Here is a 24,785-nt window from a genome sequence, read left to right as displayed (position 1 = left end):
TTTTCCTAACCATATTAAAAAAACACAGAATGTCATCAATTTATTCCAAATACATCAATTTCAATTAATTTAACAAAAATACTCAATTTGAGGAATTAGGTATGTTATCCATAAATTTGAGTAGCTGTGAAAATGCACGAAACAAAAAATGCACTTGCCTCTGAGAATACAGATATATGAGAGTTACAGGTCTTCATGGTTTAGTAAAAATCCATAACTATAAACCCATAATATATCAAATGTTAGATAACAGATAAAACAACAGAAGAATTCACTATGGATGTATTTTCTGGGTAATGTGTTGGGCATTTTTATCTAGTATAATGCACATAGACAAAATTGGCTTTCCATAATGATATTTTTTTCAAGAGATATAGTTCCCATTTGAAGGAACATTAATGCCGTGTCATGGTGTTGAGAACACCTTCAGCATGAGCCGTTGTGTGTGAGTCACGTTTAGTACACACCAAGCTATTGGCCAAGGATGCAGTCAGGTGATGCAACGTCATGCTTGATCAAGTCTATAAATAACACCAGCGTCAACAGCTTCTTGTCTTCAGAAGCCGCTTTGTTTGTCACTGTATGTGCAAAACTGTTTGTCTTTGTCTGTTTAGAGCAGGAGTTAAAAAAAGAAGAAAATGTCTAAGTTTAGGAGATGTGTTTTGCCGTGTCCCCATTCAATCCCTGGGGATGATGGACAGAAGTTTTGTGTTCTTTGTTTGGGAGAGGAGCATGCTTGATCAGCTCTCAGGGGAGCTGATTATCCTCACTGCTAGCGTTTTACAGTGAGGACGCTCCGCCCTCGCCTTGCCTTCTTCGATGATGAAGGAAACTTTCATAGACTAAAATCATTGGGCTTGCAGACGGAGCTGTTAGTATAGTCTGAGATGGGGCCAGCACTTTCTCTTGCTCTCTCGACAGACTCCGAAGGTCCTGTTCTGGATCCAGAAGCTCGCTCTGCAATTTCTTCTGAGTGGCCCACTCATATAAGGGAAGCACAGCATAGTAAGCTGGATGAGCGCTTCCTCACTAGCAGTTGGCCTAGTCACCGAAAAGGAACCTCCGCTTCTTTCCTGACATCCCTCCTGAGATCTCAAGATCATGGAGAGCCTGGTTTTCTGCCCATGTTCACAATCCTGAAGAAGAACTGAACAATGTTGAGGGCTTAAGCCCTGACGCTTTGAAAGAGCTTCACAGGGCCACAGATTTGTCTCGCCATCTGCCATTCTATGGCTGCTTTGGTGGTTACAGAGAGGAACCTGTGGCTCAACCTATTCAGTATCCACCCCTCCTCGGTGCCCTCAGGGGGCCGTTCTGTCAACTCTGCCACCTTGTGTGCTTCAGGGCGCAGCGGTCTCCATCGACCCTCTGAGGAGGGCCGGTCGACATTTGATTCGGTTGTTCCCTGCTGGTTCGCCACTTCAGGGCGCCAAGTCGAATGCTCAAAAAACATCAGAGGCCAGTCTCGAGAGACTGGTTCCCTTAGTAGAATTTCTGGTAGAATGGAAACTTCTTCCAAATATTTCTCAATGGGTACTGCTCACAATAGAAAAGGGTTACAGAATTAATTTCCGGTCTTGCCCGCCCCAGTTCAACAGGGTCCTCCCTACAGTGGTGGACCCCTAGCAGTCTCTGGTATTGGAACAGGAAGTTCTGACGCTCTTGCAAAAAGGAGCTATAGAAAGGGGTTCTTCTCCCAGCAAGCTGTCAGGGTTTTACAGACAGTACTTCACTGTTCCAAAGAAGGATGGAGGGTACTTTCATGTATCCATCCATCCTCAGCACAGGAGGTTCCTCAGATTTGCTTTTGGGGGCGAAGCTTATCAATACAGGGTTCTTCCTTTCGGCCTAGCTCTTTCACCCCGCACCTTCACAAAATGCGTGGATGCAGCTCTGGCTCCTCTTTGACTCCAGGGCATTCGCGTGTTGAATTATATCGACGATTTGTTGATTTTAGCTCAATCCGAGCTCATGGCAGTCCAACATCGAGATGTTGTTCTGTCTCACATGAGAAGGTTAGGGCTGAGACTCAATGCCAAGAAGAGTGTGCTTCTTCCAGCTCAAACTACCAACTATCTAGGGGTAGTCTGGGATTCCACCACGATGCAGGCATGTCTGTCTCCTGCTCGGGTGAATTCCATTCTCTCAGCCATGAATGGGGTGAAATTAGGCCAGTCACTCACTGTAAAGCAGTTTCAGAGACTGTTGGGTCTGATGGCAGCTGCGTCCAACATGATACCTTTTGGCCTGCTGCACATGAGACCCTTACAATGGTGGCTCAGGACCAAGGGGTTTCTCCGAGGGGAAATCCTTTTTCACATGATCAAGGTCATGCGGCGATGCCTTCGTGCCTTAGTCATGTGGAAGAAGCATTGGTTCCTGTCCCTAGGACCTGTGTTGGGGGCTCCTTGTCGTCGCGTAATGCTAACGACAGATGCTTCCCTCACAGGTTGGGGGCGATCATGAGTGGTCGCTCAACTCAGGGTCTTTGGGAGGACCATCTACTTTCCTGGCACATAAATCGGCTGGAAATGATAGCAGTATTTCGAACTCTCAAATACTTCCTCCCAGACCTGAGGGGCCATCACGTGTTGGTCCGCACGGACAACATGTCGGTGGTCTCCTATATCAACCACCGGGGGGTCTGAGGTCTCGCCAGTTGTGCGAGTTAGCCCATCGGATCCTCCTGTGGGCCCAGGGGAAGCTCCTCTCCCTGAGAGCAGCTTATATCCCGGGGCATCAAAATGTGGGGGCAGACATCCTGTCGAGGCAGGGGCCAAGGCCCGGGGAATGGAGACTCCACCCTGAGGTGGTGGAGCTCATTTGGAAAAATTTTGGTTGTGCAGAAGTTGACCTGTTTGCTTCGAAAGAAACTTCTCATTGCCCACTGTGGTACTCTCTGACTCATCCAGCTCCGCTGGCCGAGGCTACGTCTGTACGCATTTCCCCCGATTGCTCTGCTCCCAGGAGTTCTGGAGAGGGTCCGCCGGGACAGGATCCGTCTCATATTGACAACCCCGTTCTGACCGACCCAAGTTTGGTTCACAGACCTAGTGTCTCTTCTAGACGGCTCCCCCATGGAGATCCCTATCAGACAGGACCTTCTGTCTCAAGTGGGCGGCATGATAATTCACCCCGTCCTTAGTTGTGGAAACTGTGGGCCTGGCCTCTGAGGGGGCTAGGCTCATAGAATCCAGTCTCCCAACCGAGGTTGTGGAGACCATACTCCGCTCCAGAGCTCCATCCACGAGAAAGCTATATGCATATAAATTGAAGTTGTTTTCTACTTGGTGTAGACAACGTCAGTTGGACCTGTTCCACTCTTCTATCAGTCTTGTGCTGCAATTTCTCCAAGAAAAATTCTCGGGTAGTTTATCTCCTTCTACCTTGAAGGTCTATATAGCGGCTATTTCTGCTTATCATGCTCCTGTGGGGGACTCTTCTGTGGGACGCTTTCTCTGTGGTACCCAGAGGCTGAGGCCTTCTGTGCGTACAAAAACTCCGGCCTGGGACTTGGCTATTGTGTTGGAAGGGTTAGCTGAGGCTCCCTTTGAACCATTAGAGGAGGTGTCTGAGAGATTCCTCACTCTTAAAACTATCTTCCTGTTGGCAATTTCATCTCTCAAAAGAATTGGAGATCTTTAAGCACTTTCGGTTGCTCCCTCATGTTTGGAATTTGCGCCTGGTATGGTCAGGGCTTTCCTTCATCCTAGACCTGGTTATATACCCAAGGTCCCCACCAACGTCCCAGGACCGATTGTACTTCAGGCCTTTTGTCCTCCTCCTTTTACTAATACGGATCAGGAGAATGAGCAAGTGGGTGGTCGAGGCCATCTCTCTTGCTTATAAGTCCTCCGGACAGCCTTCACCCTTGGCTGGGCTCACTCTACTAGGTATGGCTGCCTCAAAGGCTTTGATCTCGGGGGTTCCCCTCCATGAGATATGTGATGCGGCTGGGTGGTCCTCTCAGCATACCTTTATTAGGTTTTACAACCTTGATTTGGGCTCCACTCCGGGGTCCGCTGTGCTCTCATCTTAGTGATGACAGACAGGCACTGGGCATTATGGCGTAGTTGGGATAGGGTTCCCAATGCGTCTCGACGCAGCTCGAAGTTTCCATGAAGGGAATGTCTCGGGTTACTTGTGTACTTGTTACCCTGAATAGGGAACAAGACACTGCATCGCCCTGCCATACTCCCTGCATGCCTGTGAGTGTCTTGCTTCAGCCAATCAGAACCTTGAAAGGGAACATCTCAGGGTTATGTATATAACCCGGTTCCCTGAGATGGGGAATGAGACGATGCCTTGCGGTGCCATACTTCAAGTACACCTGTGCAGCTTTTCCAGACAAGTGAATCTGGTGACGCTCTTGTGCAGGTGTTATGTATAGACTTCATTTGCCATTTATGAAAAAATAGGTATAAAAATATAAAACAAATAAACATCTATGAAATTGCTGGATAAAACAGTTACTATTAAAAATATTGATATAAAGATATTAAAAGCTTAATCATTCAACAATATAGCTACAATCAAAAGCAGTGAGTGCCACCACAAAAAAGCACAATAAATAAACAAACAAACAAACAAACAAAAAATAATTCTTTATTGTTTTTGAGAGAGAGAGAGAGAGAGAGAGAGTGAGTGATTGATATCATTAAGTAATTTTGTGTAGTATTGAAAACACCATGTTCTGTTTTATTTAATCAAAGTAGAGGAGGAATGTAAATCCGAGGGGCGTCTTTTGTCACGTAGCACCACGGCTCCTAGCGTTGGCCCCTCTTCCCCACTGGTGAGAAAGAAGAAAAAGAGGGATCTGATGAAGGTAATGGAGGAGGAGGCAAAGGAGCTGCTTTCTCATTTTAACCATCGGAATGTGGATGCATTACTGCGCCTGACGCGTAACACCCTGGAGACTCTACGCAAGCGCATCCACGCAACATCACTGATGCAATTTCTGGGTTTGTTGTTTTTCTAATAATTCTTTAGTAAATACATTTTTAGTATATTCCAAAAATTGTTTGAATTATGAATTATACAAATTTTGATTGATTTCACAGACGAAAAATGTCTATTGTCGGTAGCGTAGTTCAGCTCATGCTTAAGCGCTTTTAAAAGAAGCAGCTTTCTGTTGATCAGTGCAACAAATTACCAACATGAAAATGAGTGAAGTCTGTGTGGGGAACATTTTCACACTCTTATAAAAATATGATTGTGCGGATTCATATGTGAATGACTAATTTAGCCAAGCATCGGAAAATGTGACTGCACATTTATTCTTTTTTCCAAGCATGAAGCTTAATATAATCACTTGGATGGTCATCTCTAACTCATTGCTAATAAATTTCACTTCCCATGCAGCAGAAGCCGATTCCCCTAGTCGGCAGAAGGGAAGTGGGCTGCAGCCTATCTTTAAGGCGGGAGTGTGTTTAGCCATCCCAAACATCATCATGGTTCCAGGGCTAGATGAGGTTCAGCAAGCCTTGAACAGAGCTGTGGACTGTGTGGTCAGCGTCAGTAAAGGAGTTGGACAGTGGAGCAAGGAGAGAATTTCCAAGGTGTTTTTTTTTTTTGCACTATAGTATACAGAGATGAGTCACTGTTTATACACTTGTCTCCTTAGGCTTTTTTCCCCCCAATAATAAAAAAGGTGAAACTTTTTTCCATTTCAAATCAAAATGGACTTACTTTCTTAAAGACCTCAAAAGAATCAAAGTAGACTTTTGTGGATTATAGTCCATGTGTGTTTGCGTTAAGGCCACCTGACTAAATTAACTTTTAAGACAAATACACATTTAAAAATAGGCAAGCATGCAAATAACCAACCTTGATTAGTACAAATACCATATTTCTTCATTTTACACTTGTGTGGATAGCATCTATCATTATTTGCAGTTAAACAATATGCTGTTTGTTGATATTTATACTTGGTGCAAACACTATTTACCCTAAATAGCCACTCGGGCTAAATAGCCATTCAGGAGAATGAAACAACATGAAGCACTCATATTGCATTCAGCGGTATATTCAAATGATTGTCTAATTAAATGCTCTATGCAATGAGAATATCCCTCCCCCTTGCAGTACCAAATGCAAATGATACTCCATGGCTGTGACATAACTAAAACCCATTGACTATGAGTGGTGCAGGGATGACGTCAAAACCTGGAAGATTAATTCACCACTGGTTCCCTTGATATTTTCATATGGGTTTTTATAATGGGTTTTTTCAATTTATGAGTAAAATAATGCCTGTGGTAAATTTAACTTGACGATACATGGACATTTTGTTCTACAACGTAAACTGCACCCCAAACTTTTTTTTATCTAGTTACTTATTAGAAACATACATTTATAAAATAAACATAACAGGTTCAAAATTTGCATTTTCGATGTCTTGAGGGAACCAGTGGTGGATTAGTCTTCCGGGATGTGACGTCATGCATGCAGCATACTATATATGTTTCCTTTATGTATGTCCCCTTCTTTCTGGTTTCATTATACTACTATCTTCTATTCAGCTAATATGCAGAATTAACATTAAGTCATTTGCAGTCACTTTGAAAAGTGTTTGTTTAAGCATCCCATGTTAATCATGTTTTTCCTGACATATAAATGTTGCTCTTGCTCTTCAGAGTCTATCATTAAAATGCAATGCCCTAAAACACATTTCGTTTTTAGCTGATGTCACCAAGGCCTCTTTTTTTCAACCCTTGATTAAAAAGTTCAACCTTGCATTCATTTTTGTTAAAGACCCTGTTTCACTTGGAAATGTCACATTATAGAAGTAAAATGGGTTTCAAATGCTATTTTATGTTGACTTTAAGTAGCCTATTGTTACCTTACCTAATATTTTATTCACCTTTTATTCTCATACTTTGTAACTATTTAGTTTTTTTTTTAACTGGTGTGAACTTATAAGTAGCAGTACCAAATCTATGCTGTTCTTATTTGAGTCCAATGCATGCAAAATGTCAGACTTGAGTATTTTTGTTGTCACAGAGGAAAATGAGTGAGCGACGCATGGCCGCTCTGAAACAGAACAGCCAAGAGAGTGAATCAGAAGACGGTGAATCAACCTATCGCAGCTTCGGCGGTACGACTTTTCTTCACCCTCTATAATTACACAGCTCAGCAGAGCAAATCAAGAACTAACAGGTCCTTGGTCAGTTTAAAATTTATCTTTATAATGGCTGAAAATTGAAGCTCTGGATGGATAAGCTGATCTCTAACCATTTGATAAATGAAACTGGGGGATAAAGATAATGAATGCAGACAATGGATGTGATTTTATGAACTGGTGACATGTCCCTAGTGTCACGATAACAATCTTATCCACATTATTTATTCTCTCTCTATCACTCACTCTCAGAATAGGGAAACTGACACAAAATTGACTGAGTACAGCAGTGCCACAACAACATATCTCTGCCAACTGTAATAAAGCAGCTCTGCCTGTAAATCTTTCATCCCTTAAAATAGATTAGAGATAAAGGGTCCTTCATAGAACTGATTTGAGGCGAAAAGATAATATTTCTGTTTTTCAGAGGTATTCTTCTCTTACAGCTCCTCTCTGCTTTTGTTTATTAACTTTAATTACTCTTCTTTGTGTATATTTTTTTTTTCCCTCTGAAGGCAGTACCTCAGATATATCAGCGTCTGCAAACCAGGTCATTCCCATCCAAATCAAGAACTACCACAAAAGCATTTCTGAGAACAAAGAGATTGTCAAGCTGGTTTCTGTGCTTAGTACGTCCATCAACTCCACCAAGAAGGTCTGTTTATTTTAGAATTTTTGTCCTAGACTATTATAAATCAATTTACCAGCAATTTGCCCACAGACTAAAATGATTTAAATATTATTTATTTATCTGAAAAGTCATCAAATAAGATTAATCCCACTGAAAGTAAAATTCTAGATTGAATATAATAAACTTTATCTGCAGGAATTACTGTGTCAATTAAGGCATAACCAGAATCCTAGAAGACCTAGAACAGAACTGTACCTCAAAAATAACATAACCTCATAAAAGAAAAATGAAGTGTAGAATCAATATTACACTTTTACAAAAAATATGAGCTTCACATATCTGCATTTAAACCCCCTGGAACGCCTTGACCCATAGACTTCTATTGTAAGTTTATTACTGTAAACACAAATTAGTTATAGCTTATAGTTATAGCTATAGTTATAACTTAGTTATATAGCCTTTGCTGAATATGTTTGCTTCATGCGGTTGTTTTATAATGTGACAGTTTGATATTGTATGATGTGTAATGTGTGATACTTGTCATGTACTGTTACACAGGACATAATGAATGCTTTGGATCGCTTTAGCCTCTATCACCACATCTGGAAGAAAGATAGAGAGGAAACCATCCAGAAATTCATCCAGGGGAACCCTCTTCTTTCTGAATTTGAGTCGCAGATCCTGTACTACAGAGACCTGGAGCTAGAGATTAATGCAGAGCCTGAGTCTATCTCAGTAGGAGCTCTGGCATTATATACAGGTAAACAGACTCTGAATCAGCCGAAACTAAGTTCTAATAGTGAAAGAGAGGTTAGCAGAAAGCCAAGAGGCATTCACAAAGCCAACACGGCAGTCACAGGGCTTGTAATAAAACAAGAATCAACATTGGCTTGGCTTTTCGGAGATAGCGAGAACTGAGGGACTTGAAACGTTGTAAAGGTGACGCAGAGATGACATTTTTATTATTCAACAGGCAAGTAAGGTATTTTATTTGAACAGATAAATTGCCATACTGTATGTAGCTCTTTAACAGAGTTAATTGTAAAGCATTGTCTATTATAAAGGGTCATTTCATTTCATTGTTGAAGTGAATTTATTTTCAAGGAAGTACCATTTTTATTAACTCAGTTGGTCAGCTTGACATCCTTTCCATCTAAACTGGTTATATCTCTTAAGCCTTGTAATGAATGTTTTATGAGCAGTAGGATAATGTCTCTCACTTTTTTTTCTTAGTTTTGAGAAAGAGCCTTATTCATCTGCACAGTTACTTAGAGCCAAAGCACAACCAAAACAATGTTCTTACGTAAAATGCATGCAGTTTTGTTTTATTTAATTACTAGAGGGCCAAAAGTTCATAGTATACCTTTAATTATTATTCTCTATTCTAATTCTATTATTATATTCTAAGGACCTTGCACACTGAGTCCGACATTTTCGTATGCGTTTTTTCGTATTCCTCATCCTAAAAATTTGTCACGCACAGAAACCTTGCACAAGTCCGATACGTATTAATTCATCTGTTGTAGAATAAAAATTCGCAAACAATGCAAAATGGCGTCTTCAAGCAGTCATTTAGGTGATCAGGTTTGCATGCTAGTTACTGAATTAATAAAGCCTGGTTGGGACTAATGTTAGCACTATTCACTACGAATGGATGAATGACATTACCAACAAGCTATTGTTTAGCTAACTTGAGCACAATATTGTATAATCTTTCGTACACCCTTTGTTTTGAAATCAGTACAGTAGCTTTGTGCTGCGAGACAAAGTGGATCAACTTGTCAGAAGCCATTCTGGATTTTGGCGTTCGCTTGTACGTTGGCTCTGAATTGTCAAATTACCTCTCAAAATGCTTGCTACAGATGCAAAAAAATTCAGAAAATTTAACCCGATCTGAACTTTTTAGTGACGGACGAAAGTTTCGGAAGCTTGGTGTAAACGTGATTGACACAATGTGAGGTCGTATTTATTTTTTAACATGCGAAAATTCCGGATGAGAATTTTGGACTCAGTGCGCAAGGCCTTTATATATAAGTAGCAGTGTGCTGGTGACAGCTTTTGGAGGAAAGAATTGCCTTTTATTATTATTATTATTATTATGTTTATCAAGCTACAAAAAGCCCCCTTTTTCTTTGTGTGCCGCTGAACTTACCCACAGCGGATCTGAAGTTGGCCCTTACTGCTGAGACAAAGAGCTGGATGGTGGATTTTGGTCACCATTGCAACAGGAAGTATCACATGGAGATGGAACAGATCTTCACTTTTATAGATGAGGCGAGCAAGAAACTCAACAGGCAGATTAAGGACTTGGATGATATTCGTATCGCTATGGCAACGCTCAAGGAGATCAGAGAACACCAGATCTCCATAGACTTTCAAGTTGGTCCAATTGAGGTACATACAAATAAACAGAAAAATTCCACTTAAAACATTTTTTACACAAATTTTGAAAAATATTTACACAGCTCTTTTTCATGTAATTATAATTCATGGTGACCACAGCTGCCCAAATCCTAAAAATAATTCCATACAACTTGATTACAGAAGACATGGAATATAAGTATGTATAACATGTATGTTGAACAGACTTTTGTGGGGGTTTTTTCCTTCAAAAATTCTCTTATGTTCCAATTAAATAAATAAATACATACATACATACATACATACATACATATATACATACATATAGAGATCAGAGTGGGTAAATAATACATAAATAGTTTATTAATTTTGGGTACATTATTAATTTTGGTTAATAATGGGTACAAAACATAAAACATTTATGTATTATCCTATGATATTACTGCAGTGTCTCTTTCCCTGGTGTTGGCCTGCAGGAATCGTATGCCATGCTTCATAAGTATGGATTATTGATTGCCAAAGAGGAAGCAGAGAAAGTGGACACACTTCGGTACACCTGGGAGAAACTGCTTTCCCGTAGCACAGAGGTGCAGAACGAGCTGGTGTCCCTCCAACCAAACTTCAGAGGAGAACTCATCAAAAACGTTGAGACCTTTGTGGAAGACTGCCAGTACTTCTACCATGACTATGACAGGGTGAGTCCTGAGGGGCAGGTAAAATCTATCCATCCACTTCTCTTGCTTTGAGACAATCCCTCAGGCAATTATGGTTTCAAGCCCAAACACAATTGTTTTCCTGCATTTATATTCCTGTGGGTGTTCTGTAACATAAAATGCCAGAAATCAAGCCACACAAATATCAGAGTGATTCTTTGAAACAACTGATGTTTTCACTGTGCAGGAAAAACAAAGTGGTTGTTTATCATAAATTAACAATATGTTCATATGTGATCTCTGGTTTTGTGCACATCAAATCCTTAGGATGGTCCCATGGTGGTTGGATTGGCTCCCCAGGATGCCAGTGATAGGCTTATTATGTTTCAGGTACAGTATCCTGTAAATTACAATGCCTGTTTGCATAAACATAAACATGACTTAAATTTACTTAAGTACTATCATAATATAACTCCATTATATTGGATATATTGGTCAATTAGGGAAAAATATTTGTAAAATAACTGCTGAACTGCACTGAAAAAAAATGTGTAATTTATTTAACATGCATTTTTATATTGGTCTAATCAAAAATCATGGTTTCCGGTTTAAACCTGTTTTGTTCAGTTTGTCTAAAAGCAAATAACACTCCCATAGAAGAATTAAAATAAAGTATTTTGTTTATTTTATAAACACTAACATTATAAAACATTTTCACACAAGTGTTGATATGCAGAACGCACACTGACTAGCTTTACTGACAGCAGAAATTATGATTTTGTTAGTACAAACAGAAAATATGGTGCATATTTTAAAAAGACATCACAATAAACATTAAGGTCTTTAAAAGTTGTCTTTATTTAAGTAAACAAATAAATGTTGTGAAGTTATTACAGTCAAGAGGTGCATCAATTTTTGGTCAAGATCTTGTATTGATAATGCAAGAGTCAAGCCCTCTCTAAAGTCTACTCCAGCACAAAGTATCATTTTTTTTAACTGTTTTCGTACATGTCTCAGGTTACATATGTAACCTGGTTCCCTGAGAGGGAACTGAAACTCTGCGTCATGTCTTAACGCTATGGAGCTCTCCACGTGAGCCAGTGTCTGAAGTATGTGTTTATACATGCCAGTCGGCAATTGGCTAAGCGTGATGATGTAGCGATGTAGCATAGCATGTCACTGAAACCATAAATAGATGCCATGCCAGCGTGTCGCCAGATTCTAATTTTCTGAAGAAGACATGCAGACAAGGCAGCCAGACACAGCATCTTGTTCCCCTCTCAGTGAACCGGGTTACATACGTAATCCGAGACGTTCACTTTTGAATGGAACTCAATGCCGCATCATGACTTGATGCTATGGGAACTTTGATGCCAATGTTGCCACACCGCTGGACAATGCCTGCCCCACAAGGCTGTGTTTCTCTGCGAGATGCGCTGCTTGGTAACCGCATTCTCTCTATTGCGGCCACAAAAGCAGGCCAGAAACTGGGAGGACTTGCACTACTGGCCTGAGCGATGGATGTAGATCCTCAAAGCATGGACCAGACATAACAAGTGCAGAATTTCTTGCTCTTTTGTCTCATGAGGCAGAGGGAAGAAAGCCTGCAAAACAACTGGCTGACCAGCTATAGATGGAACTTTCGGGATTCAGTCCGGTCTAGGGTACAGTATAGCTTTAACATCACCTGGAGCAAAGACTAGGCAGGAAGAGGCAACTCACTGGGCCTGCAAATCTCCTACTCTCTTTAGTGTAGTCAATGCCCAAAGTTTCCAGATCTCCAGCTTGGGGTGGTAGATTGTCCCTTGCATTTCAGACAAAAGATCTTTCCACAAACTGGAATCTCCCAGGGAATGAGCTGGAGGTGTGAGGGCGAACCAGAGGGGACAGTGGATAATCTCCTCGAAGGCAAACAAGTCCACTTTACTGCCATATGTCTTTATATGTCTTTTCTGCCCAGAGCAGAATCTGGTGTGTTTGCCTGAACAGGAGACTCGAACACAGACCGCCCTGATGATTTATATAGGAGACTAACAGTGTGGACCAACACATGGTAGCCTCATTTCTAGGCAATTTATGTGCCAGTGAAGATGAAGGTGCCCCCAAAGCCCACTGGCTGGAAGGCCATCAAGAACTGCACCCCATCCCATGAGGATGGCGTCCTTCGTTAGAGTCTTGTGATGGCAAGGCGCCCCGAGAGCCTGGCGCTTGTTCAGGAAACATGGCTCCTTCAAAAGTCGTAGAGCACGTAGTCCATAGCACATGACCCTTACGACCCTGGAGGGATGGTTCAGAGGATGGAAACCCCCTGCTCTTGAGCCAGAACTGGAATGGTCTCATGTGCAGTAGGCCTAGTGGAATGACACTGGGGGCTGCCACCATGAGACCTAACAGCCTCTGAATTTGAAGAACTGAGAGCTCGTGACCTAGCTTGATATATTTCATAGCATTTAGGATTGATTCCACATGTGCAGGAAGAAAGCTTGAACCTGTATATCCAAAAAGTATGGTTCTATGGCCCCTTTCGCCAAGACAGACTGTAGCCCAGCGTTCCTCAATAGGCGGATGTGTTCCGCGAGAGAAAAATGTTTGGCCCACGCTAATGTCAAATAGTGTTGTAAAGGTAAAGTCAGCATAAGAACATCGCTGGTGCAAAAATTCAAACACGGCGTCAATGACAGCTTGCACAGAGCAAAATTACCATTTTCAGTTAATTCCTATGGAAATTGTGAACGCGTGAACGTGAAGCTCAACTTAAAAAAGAATGAACTGAAATTGCTTGCTCTGCTCGCTCCACACCAGTGGATACGCACAGCATGAGTTCGTTGTTCTGGTCCAACGAAATTGCAGAGCAAGCTTCAAGATACAGAATGGGGTCCTCAGAGTCAGTCGAGAGGGCGTGAGAAAGGGCTTGACTCCCTGTCTCTCGCTCCTCGTCTGCTAACTCTACCTGCGAACTCCATGACTGAAGTCGCCAAGCCACGGAGTGCAGGAGCTTGGCTCTCATCAATTAGATCCAAGCGGGATTGAAGCTTGCAGATATTAAACTTGTCGCAATGAGTGCAGTCAGCTCCCTCAACGACTGACCTCGCATCCTCCACACCCATACAAATTAGACACATGTTGTGTGAGTCCTCGCCAGTCATGTATCACGGGCACAGTGTCACACAGCTCCTGAATAACACATGTGGCTTCTGAAGTAAAAAAGAAGCAGGCGACACACTGCCATGGCATCTATTTATGGTTTTGGTGATGTACTACGCTACCTTGCTACGTCATCACACTCAGCCAATCGCCGTTTGGCACATGTAAACATTTGCTTCAGACACTTTTTCATGCGAAGCATGTTATAGCGTTAAGCCATGACGCGGCATCAAGTTCCACACGAAAGTGAACTCCTTATTATCTTTGTTCTTACACTTTGTACATTTACTTGATGTTGTGTACATACAGTAAATGTTATGTAATTTACGTACAGGGTACAATGGGACTGAAGGCACACCCTAAAGAAAATGTGCTTTTCACTACACCCATAGTGGATGATTGCAGAAAATATATACATGTTTGTATTGAACATAAATGGAGCAACAGATTTTGTGTGTAAATAAATCATAAAAGTGAAAAAAAAAAAAAAAAAAAAAAAAATGTTGCTTTAATTACCTTGAACAAAACTGAAAATCATCTACAAGACCTTTGTCTCAAAATATGTTCAATAATTTTAGCGATCCTCCTTTGCTACTTAAAATTTTAAAATAACATCAAATCAAATTAGCACAGATCTGCTGCCCATGATCACGTCAAGTATCAGCCAAATTTCCACGTGCATCATGAAAAGTGAATGTTTTGGAAAGTGCTGCGGCAAGTTTTTGTGCCATCTAGTGGTTTAGAGGAAAATAAAATCAAATGTGCCTTTTACCCCGGTGTCCCTTTAGCCACATTGTACCCTACATTGGTTTGATGATTTATTTTAAAATGATCTGGCATTCCGCAGAATCGCTTTGACAACCTGTTCCGCAAGTACATCACATACACAGGTGGGGAGGAACTCTTTGGCCTACCTGTTACCCAGCATCCTCAGCTGCTTGAGATCAGGAAACAGTTGACTCTTCTCCAAAAGCTATATGGACTCTACAACAGTGTCATCGAGACAGTGAATGGCTACTATGACATCTCATGGGCCGACATCCACATTGACAGAATCAACAATGAACTTCTTGAGTTTCAGTCGAGGTGAGAAGGTTACAGAAGTCAAACTAAATTTCTGAAGACCCTCTCTCTGGCAGTCATGTAATAAGTTACATTGAAAAGCATGAAGGCACCAGGGGATTTCAATTGTGCTGGGCTGTTCTGGGTAATCGCAGAAGCTTCTCAGAGAATAGATTCATTCTCCATGCCTGTCAAGGACTTAAATTAAAGTCAGCTGGAGCAAGTACCAGTGTAATGCAATAATCATTTCAGAATAATAGGATGAATGGAGGGAGAGTTTTCTGTCTGATACAATTTAAAGTATACTTGAGTTCAATAGAGTAGGTATGAACATCTTCATAGTTTACAACAAAGTCATTTGCAGTCAGCAAGATTTACTTTATATGCAGTCACTCAATGTTAACTAACAGTAATAGCGGACAACATTTTACAAAGCTAATAATAAATTAAAATGTAATAATAAACCTTTTAATAGTAAATCTTTAAATGTGAAATCAGACACTTTTTTTTTTTTTTTTTTTTTTTTGTAGGTGTCGTAAGCTGCCAAGGGCCCTGAAAGAGTGGCAGGCATTTCTGGATTTGAAAAAAACTATTGACGAATTTAGTGAGTGCTGCCCCCTGCTGGATCTAATGACTAACAAAGCAATGATGACACGCCACTGGAAGAGGATTACTGAGGTTACAGGTCACACCTTTGAGGTCGAAACGGATAACTTCAAGCTCCGTAACATCATGGAAGCCCCACTGCTGAAGTACAAAGAAGAAATCGAGGTCAGAATTAGTTTTTAATTCAATAGATATAGATAGATTAGATTGTAGTTTTGGCCTTAAAGTTCTCCATTTTTCAAAGAATTAGTAAAGAATTTGAATCATAACTGTAACAATCCATTTGAGCAGGATATCTGTATCAGTGCTGTGAAGGAGCGTGACATCGAGCAGAAACTCAAGCAAGTAATTTCAGAATGGGACAACAAGACCTTTACTTTTGCTCACTTTAAAACCAGAGGCGAGCTCCTTTTGAGAGGAGACAGTACATCTGAGATCATTACTAACATGGAGGACAGCCTGATGATGCTTGGTTCCCTTATGAGCAACAGGTGAGCCGTTAGATCAACAATTAATTTCTCTACAAAATTCTACTATCCATGCAGTTAATTTATTTCTAGTATGGCTGTGAAGATATCCAAGTGTTATTTATTATTTTTGTGAAAATGAATGATTTAATCATGAATTGATAAAAAAATATTCACTCATGAATTTTGCTAATTGAATGTTACATTTAAATGTACATGTTGTAACTTAATGAAGTACACTTAATAAAAGAATAGGCAAATCAAATGGAATGAATCAGGACAGTTATTTAGCATATCCTCTAATGCACCCAACCTTGTGTCATATATCTTTGTAGATACAACACACCGTTCAAAGCCCAGATCCAGAAGTGGGTCCAGAACCTCTCCAACACAACAGATATCATTGAGAACTGGATGACTGTACAAAACCTCTGGATTTACCTTGAGGCTGTTTTTGTTGGTGGAGACATAGCCAAACAGCTGCCAAAAGTAATAATATCAGTAATTCAGTCTCACCCCCATACACTGACACTTAGTTTTTGGCCATTTTGTTTAAAGTGAAGAAACAATGGGGAAAAGAGTGGGTGAACAGGGCATGCTCATGACACATTTTGATTTTATGAGCATTATAGCTCAATGTACTGGAACATATTTACTAACTACCCAATATACAGTAAATATGTTTATTTTTATGAATAATATTGTTCATAGTAATAATATTGTTAATAGTTTTGTGCTTAATGAAACATTTGTCTTGGTTGTGTTGAACATTTATTAATATTATTATATGTTATACGTTTATAAAAAATGTTACAAGACATTTTTTAGATGAATCTTACAATGATATGTCTGTCATATTTCTCGCCAAAACAGAAAAACTGAAGACATTTCTTATAATTATATACTTAAAATTGTAATTTATAAATGTACTTTACATTTGAAATAATGTCATTACAATTAAACACATCACTTTTGCTTTAAGATCATATGATTTTTTTTTTTTTTTTTTTTTTTTTTTGTAATCTCCATTTTATAACCTGTCTTTTGTTTTGCTTTGTTACATACCACAAATACCGCAGATGTTTTGTTTTGTGAAATTACAGATACCACAAATGTTTTCCTGGAGTTAAATATTTACTGTGAAATCTTAACAAATTTAAGTGAAACCTTCTCTTTTAGGAGGCAAAGCGCTTCTCCAACATTGATAAATCCTGGGTGAAAATCATGACTCGAGCTCATGAGATGCCCAATGTAGTCCAGTCGTGTGTGGGAGATGAGACTATGGGTCAGTTGCTGCCTCACCTGCTGGAACAGCTAGAGATGTGTCAAAAATCTCTCACAGGGTATATCACACATCTGTTTATCAGTCAAGTCCTTATATCAGGATTCAGCAGTTTTATAGCTAGTTTCTTTAGCAAGATGCACCTGGGAACTTTGCAGTTCTGTTGTCACAGGTGACACAACTAGGTTGAGTTGAAAAAAAAAAAAAAATCTGTGATAAACAGAGTTGCCAGAGTTTTTGACTGCTCTTTACAGTGCAGCTAATTTTAAGCTTGTCTTTTGCTTTACAGGTATCTGGAGAAAAAGCGTTTGCTGTTTCCACGTTTCTTCTTTGTATCAGATCCCGCACTGCTGGAGATTTTGGGCCAAGCATCTGACTCACACACCATCCAGGCTCACCTGCTCAACATCTTTGACAACATCAAATGTGTCCGCTTCCATGAAAAGGTGATCACTACTTTAACCTATAAAGCCTACTTTCATATTTGATACGCACATTTCTTAGGCCTGTGAATTATCAACATGATCAAAACTTTGCTGATGCACACAATTTACAGTACTACATGCCTACTGTCGTCTGATTGATAGTTTGTACTTTTTAGCCAATAAAAGGCCTTTTAATATCATTCTAACAACGTCCCTCTTCATGTCATGGTAATAACTTTTATATTGTTATATTGTAAAATTTCAAGATAAACACTGGACTGAAGTAACTTAGGCTTACTTGATTATCCATACATAACATAAATTGTGAGTATCAAATATAATCCATCAGGCTTTTGAGTAATATTACAAGCTATTAGAATTTTTTACTTTTGGGCAACATAAATATCAGGAGCTGCACCATATTTTTGCTTAATTTGGGCCCCAGAATAAATTTGAGGTGTTTGTTTCCTCCTTGAGTATGAGCTCTATGTTCTCCTTTTTCATGCTATATGAGCCATAGTTTGATATATCAAGATCATTATTTTTTAAACATTTGCTTGAAAATATCTGCTTTTCAAAAATAAACAATACTGGATTTGCTTTTAGATGTATGATAAGATTCTGGCAATATCATCACGAGAGGGTGAAACACTTGAGCTGGACAGGCCTGTCGTAGCGGAGGGCAATGTGGAGGTCTGGCTTAATGCGCTACTGAAAGAATCCCAGAGGTCTTTGCACCTTGTCATCCGTCAGGCTGCACTTTCCATTCAAGACTCTGGTTTTGAGTTGATCGAATTTTTGGACTCCTTTCCTGCTCAGGTATTCAAAATAATGACAGCGATACAATTTGTAGCAAATCAAAAAATATGGTATATAAACCAGACTACTGGATTCTGTGGTTTAGGTTGGTTTACTAGGAATCCAGATGATCTGGACAAAGGATTCTGAGGATGCTTTGAGCAATGCCAGATATGACCGTAAGATCATGGCTAAAACCAACCATTTTTTTCTTGAGCTCCTCAACAATTTAATTGACATGACCACAAAGGACCTTGGAGCTGTTGAACGGACCAAGTATGAAACACTAATCACCATTCACGTACACCAGAGGGACATCTTTGATGATTTGGTGAGTGCCAGAATTTGTTCATCCAGTTTATATAATATATGCTATATACAGTAGTTGCTCAGTAAAAACTTAAAAATGTAAGATCCTGCCTCATTATTATTCTAATAAACTCTTAGTCTCAACATTGTTGGTAGTGGCTCATTTGAGTTCTGTATTTTAGGATTTTAGAACTTTATTATCCTTTGGTAAACAAACCTAATTTTTTAAAGTTCTAAAATAGCCTAAGGCAGTTTTAGCTAATGACAGGCACCCAAATTACTGTTGCAGTCACTTTTGGGTTTAATATGGTTTGTTTCTTAATGTTTTAAACATAAATCAGCTTTCTTATAATTTGGATAAGTCAACTGGCAAGGATGGATGTTTTAATATCTCATGACTGAATGCCAAATTACTGAGTATGTCACAGCCCACAGACAGTTTTAAGCATTCGTGTACATCCCTTTGAGACAATTCCCCAAAAAAAAAAAAAACACCCAACAAAAACTAATCTCAATGGAATTTCTGTTCTTGTCACACAGTGTCGTTTGCACATCAAAAACCCTACAGACTTTGAATGGCTGAAGCAGTGTCGCTTTTACTTCAATGAGGACTCGGATAAGATGATGATCAACATCACTGATGTGGCTTTCGTGTATCAGAATGAGTTTCTAGGCTGCACCGACAGGCTGGTTATCACTCCTCTCACTGACAGGTGCTGCTAGCAATTACAAGCTTTTTTGCCTCTATTTTCTTACTGTGGGGCTATTTATGTATAATTACAAAGCAGAAATGATTTCTCATAAATCGAACAATTATAAATTCTGCCCAGAACAAAATAATACAAAAGCCCAAGAAAAGGATGAACGTAAGAACTTATATTATGCATAAGGAAAATGAATATTAGGACCATTGTGTTTTTATTTTTTATTATTATTATTTATTTTATTTTTATTTTTTTGCTTTCATGATAATTAAGCATATATTCCCCAAAATTGTTATTACTGTAATGTGTTTGGATGTTTTTCATAATTGAAATTATTCACAATGATGAATAACTTTAGATTATCTTCATTTATTTACATGTAGCGCTTTTCACAATACGTATTGTTTCAAAGCAGCAAAGCAGATTATCATTACTAAAACATGTTGTAATACTATTCTTTTTTTTTTTTTTTTTCAATTTAAATATATTTCTTTGCAGTGCAAATGTTACTTTTTCTTTCCTAAAATCATAACTGCATGATTTTAAATTCATTTTCAATATATTTCCCAGATGCTACATTACTTTAGCTCAAGCTCTGGGAATGAGCATGGGTGGAGCCCCAGCCGGGCCAGCGGGAACAGGAAAGACAGAAACCACTAAGGACATGGGCCGCTGCCTGGGCAAATATGTGGTGGTATTTAACTGCTCTGACCAGATGGACTTCAGAGGCTTGGGCAGAATATTCAAAGGTGCCATACATATGTGCTCAATGCACATTATAAAAACAAATGTTGCTTTATTCTTGCAAGTTAAATGAAAGCATATCCATGTTATATAATTATAATGACAATACATGTCACAATGGCTGTAATGATGCTAATTAACAGCCAGGGAAACTAACTAGGAACTCAGGCAAACAGGAACAGAGCAAAGGAACAGAGTGAAAATGAAACTAAAACAGAACATAACAGAATATACACGTTACAGTATGCACTCTGGAGTAGGATGAGGGGCTGGCGAAGGGCAGGAAACAAGAGGAGATGGTGGCAGCAGAAACCAGGGTGGTGCTGATGGTGGGAGGACCACAGCAGAGTCGAGGGAGGGAAGAGCCATGGTGGAGACTTGTCTGAAAACTCCAGGGGGACGATTGATGTCTGATGCAGATAAATAGCCAGCGTGACCGGGCAACACCGATGGCCCTGGAGGCCGAGGTGAAGCTGCAGTGACAAGTGTCTGAGTTGGAGCCATTGTGTCAGAGGACTGAGGCAGAGCCGGTGGGACTGAGGACCAAGGTGGAGCCAGAGGGAAGGCAGAAGCCGATGGAGCCAAAAGGGTGGAGGGACGAATCGTAGCTAAAGGCCTGTATGTCCATGGTGCAGACAGGGTGACGTCTGACAAAGGCGGAGCCAAAAGGAAGAGGGAGCCCTGTTGAGGCAGGTGTATCCGAGGGAGGGAGGAGCTGACAGGTTGACAGGCCAAGGTGGAGTGATGGGATTGACAGCTGGAGGCAGAGCCAGGGCATCCTCTTGACTGGGCGGAGCTGGATACCGGAAGACCCAAGGCAAATCTACACAATCGATTGGTGTCAGAGGAAGAATCGAGGGGCTGAAAGGAACTAGCAGGGGTGGGGCGAGTAACTGGCTAATTTTGGAAGAGGATGCGGGAGAGGTGAGGCTGGGCGGGAGCTCCGTATACACAAGAGACTTTGAGCTAGGCGGAACCAGCGTGGGCACAGAAAACTTCAAGCTGGGCGGAACCAGCAGGGGCACAGGAGACTTTAAGCTGAGCGGAACCAGCCAGGGCACAGGAGACTTTGAGCTATGTGGAACCAGCGGGGGCACAGGAAACTTTGATCTGGGTGGAACCAGCAGGAGCACAGGAGACTTTGAGCTGGAAGGAACCAGCGGGGACACAGGAGACTTCCTGCTGAAAGGGGCCAGTGGGGACGGGAGAACTACTAACACATCTTCTTCCATTTAATAATAAACTGCACAGGTCATCAGCAGCCCACCCCCAGTGGTGGGAGTGTAGGCAGGGTCTTTCTTCATTCCCTCAAACTCCACTAGTACTCTTACGGCGGCACATGATGTTACCGGCTCACACACCTGGTCAGACTCAATGTGGGGCTCGGGTTCAAGGGTGATGGTTGGCTCATTCCTTATCCTGTATCACGGCAGGCTCGGGCTCTCTGTCTGCGGTGGCCTCTGGCATTATATCCGTGCAGCAGGGTGATGGCTGGCTTGGCTCTGTGTCTGGAGTAGGGCTGGTGATGTCCTCTGCTGGGCAGATGGTGAAAGTTGATCCATTATTTACCAGCACCCACTCCACAAAAGAGACAAAATCATCTCAAGGACCGTTCCCTTGGAGGCGTGCCTTGGACTGCTCGCTGAGGCTGGTGGTGAATCCAAACAATCTCTAGTGTGGTCCTCCAGCGAATGGTCCTTCTGCTTGAGACAGAGCAGTTGGATGGCAGGTAGGTTCATTTCTGAGGAGGGAGCAAAAAAGAAAGAAAAAAGCCAAAACCAAAAATCTTTTCTGGGTCTGGTATTCTGTCACGGTGGCTGTAATGATGCACACGAAGAAGGAGTAGAGAAACAAAAATGATCTTATTAAACCAACAATGGAACACTCAGGAGCTAATCGTAAACACAACCACATATCATAGACGATACTGGACACTGAACAGAAAGAATTTAAGGCTTAAATACATAGGGAACATAATCAAGGAGAACAGAAACAGGCGCGTGGAAACTAATTAACAGCCAAGGAAACAAACTAGGAACTCAGGCCAACAGGAACAGAGCAAACAGAGTGAAAACAAAACCAAAACAGAATACATGCGTTACAATATGTGAACTCTGTAAGCAATCATCCCTAATTCATCACCCATACACAAGCAATATTTGGATGATATGATGTGTGAAATTAAACATGAGAAACCCATTGCTTTGATTTTGTAATTTCATCAGAGTGTTCATATTTTGCTTTTTGCATACTTGGGGATGATTTTATTTCTTTTTTATTTCTTTTTTCCGTCTTTAGGTCTTGCTCAGTCTGGCTCCTGGGGATGTTTTGATGAGTTTAACCGTATCGACCTGCCGGTGCTTTCAGTGGCGGCTCAACAAATTGCCATTGTGCTTACCTGCAAGAAAGAACGGCGCAAGAACTTCATCTTTACTGATGGAGATAACGTAGAGATGAATCCTGAGTTTGGCATCTTCCTCACGATGGTGAGCTGGTGCATTTATATCATATAAATCAGAGATTTTACAGTTTCTTTAACACTTAGGAACTAGGAACTCATAAAAGGTAGACATGAAATGTACTGCAGTAGTTTGCACATTCTTTTACAGTAACACTGAAGCTAATACACACACCTGTGACCTCACATCTATATAGCTGTATTCTATATTAATGTGCCAAGTTGTAATGTTTTATTTATCTGTGTTTTTCTTAACATACTGCTGTTTCCAGCAATACAATGTTGCACTTTATAAAAGCAATAAACCACTAAAGCCATTTGTTACCATGCATTTTACCATTAAAAAGGGGCAGATTAGATACAGTACAATGTGACACCATTTACTCTTAATAAAGTTTGCTTATTTTTCATGATATATGAAACACATGGAACATATTGCGAATACAGTTATTTATAGATAAATCTGAAAGACTATGTGGAAATCTGACTTACAGGAGACAAGACCTAATGAAATGAAAGGTTACAGTTTTAGCCTAACCATAACACAAATAATATACAGTAGGGGTTGAACGACTTCAGATTTTTTAAAGTGTGATGAAAGTCAAGTCGACGTCGACTAGTCACTGATGATGTCATTAATGAACAAATAAGCCTGAACCTTGAGCTGACAGCTGAGACTCGAACACATTGCCTTGCTATGGCACAGCTATGGCATATGACACAGTGCTGCCCACATGGCTATTGCTCCTACATAACAACTCATTTTTATCAGTTCTTTTGTCTTTGGGTCGTTATATTTTTCCACAGATTCCTGCTCATTCTAAATCAGATACAGACAAAGTAACAAAGTAAGGATTACATTTATATGAATGCATTAGTAAGAGACCGATTGCGTGTGTGAATTAATTCTACCTGGCAGCATCTCTCTACTAATAGTGAAGCTGTTTTTTTAGTTACTAAGAAACATATGCTAGAACTTTTCAGTTTCTAAGCTATTTTATTGAGAAATAACAGAACAGTGTTGACAGTACATTTCCACGCTGTTTATATAAGCTGTTTAAAACGTGCATTCTCCCATTCAATTTTGAGCATCCAGATGGTATAATCACACGTCTTTTGGAGTACTCGCAGAGTATGCGTTTATTTGTCATATTGGAAATGGAGCGTAAATGTGGACTTCAAAGATTCCTTATGTTGTTGCCAGCGACTAGTCGATGTCAAGCTTAAAGCGTCATGGCAGAGCATTAAAGTCGACTAGTTTACTAGTTTGTGCAACCCCTAATATACAGTAGGTTGTTATTTTCTCTCTTTTTTATTGTACAGAATCCTGGATACGCAGGAAGACAGGAACTTCCAGAGAATCTGAAAATTAACTTCCGCTCAGTGGCGATGATGGTTCCTGACAGACAGATCATTATCAGAGTGAAACTGGCAAGCTGTGGCTTCATTGACAATATTGAGCTGGCCAGGAAATTCTTCACTCTGTACAAACTGTGTGAGGAGCAGCTCTCTAAACAGGTGACTATCATTAGTAACAATGTACTACATGACTTATAATCAGATATTCTGATTTTCCAGTCAGTTCTTCCCTGCTCATTGTGAACTAGATTTACAGAAAAGACTAGAAAATACAGTATACAAGTGTTGCTGAGGAACTGATAATAGCACAAGGTACCCAGAGGATACACGTATACATATTTTTTTCTTGATTACAAATTTTTAAATAAATATAGAGAAGTGTATACTGTGAATTAGAGTATGTGTAACCGAAACAGTGCTTAACAAAGGGTCAGTTTCAAACCAAAATTGTGTGATTATTTGGGTTCAAACACTTTAAGGTCTTCAAGTGCATGTGTAAAAAGATATTATGTATTATACTATGGGCTGTTGAAAGCTTGATTCTGTTTGGTTGACGAGGTGTGCAATTATTTTCCAGTAAATACTTCCAGGCAGGTCGTGGACGCATTATAGTTCCATATAACTTCGCCAAATGATTTCAGTTATTTCAAAGGTACTTACAG

General features: G+C 40.3%; 1 protein-coding gene across 1 annotated transcript in view; it reads left to right on the top strand.

The window, feature by feature from the left end:
- dnah5 (dynein, axonemal, heavy chain 5) overlaps positions 1 to 24,785 on the top strand; it is a 138,132-nt gene that overhangs the window by 33,765 nt on the left and 79,582 nt on the right. Inside the window, 20 exon segments of the mRNA XM_051865331.1 lie at positions 4,716 to 4,961; positions 5,362 to 5,558; positions 7,003 to 7,096; positions 7,636 to 7,775; positions 8,310 to 8,511; positions 9,910 to 10,145; positions 10,589 to 10,807; positions 11,093 to 11,155; positions 14,757 to 14,995; positions 15,502 to 15,742; positions 15,869 to 16,068; positions 16,380 to 16,533; positions 17,224 to 17,387; positions 17,616 to 17,772; positions 18,358 to 18,570; positions 18,656 to 18,880; positions 19,399 to 19,571; positions 20,133 to 20,311; positions 22,605 to 22,792; positions 24,088 to 24,282. Coding sequence (XP_051721291.1) covers positions 4,716 to 4,961; positions 5,362 to 5,558; positions 7,003 to 7,096; positions 7,636 to 7,775; positions 8,310 to 8,511; positions 9,910 to 10,145; positions 10,589 to 10,807; positions 11,093 to 11,155; positions 14,757 to 14,995; positions 15,502 to 15,742; positions 15,869 to 16,068; positions 16,380 to 16,533; positions 17,224 to 17,387; positions 17,616 to 17,772; positions 18,358 to 18,570; positions 18,656 to 18,880; positions 19,399 to 19,571; positions 20,133 to 20,311; positions 22,605 to 22,792; positions 24,088 to 24,282 — 3,725 coding nt within the window.

Source organism: Ctenopharyngodon idella, chromosome 16 (genome assembly GCF_019924925.1).
Source record: "Ctenopharyngodon idella isolate HZGC_01 chromosome 16, HZGC01, whole genome shotgun sequence".
NCBI lineage: Eukaryota > Metazoa > Chordata > Actinopteri > Cypriniformes > Xenocyprididae > Ctenopharyngodon > Ctenopharyngodon idella.
Note: the sequence above shows the minus strand (reverse complement) of the source record. Positions and strands in the feature narration are given on the sequence as shown.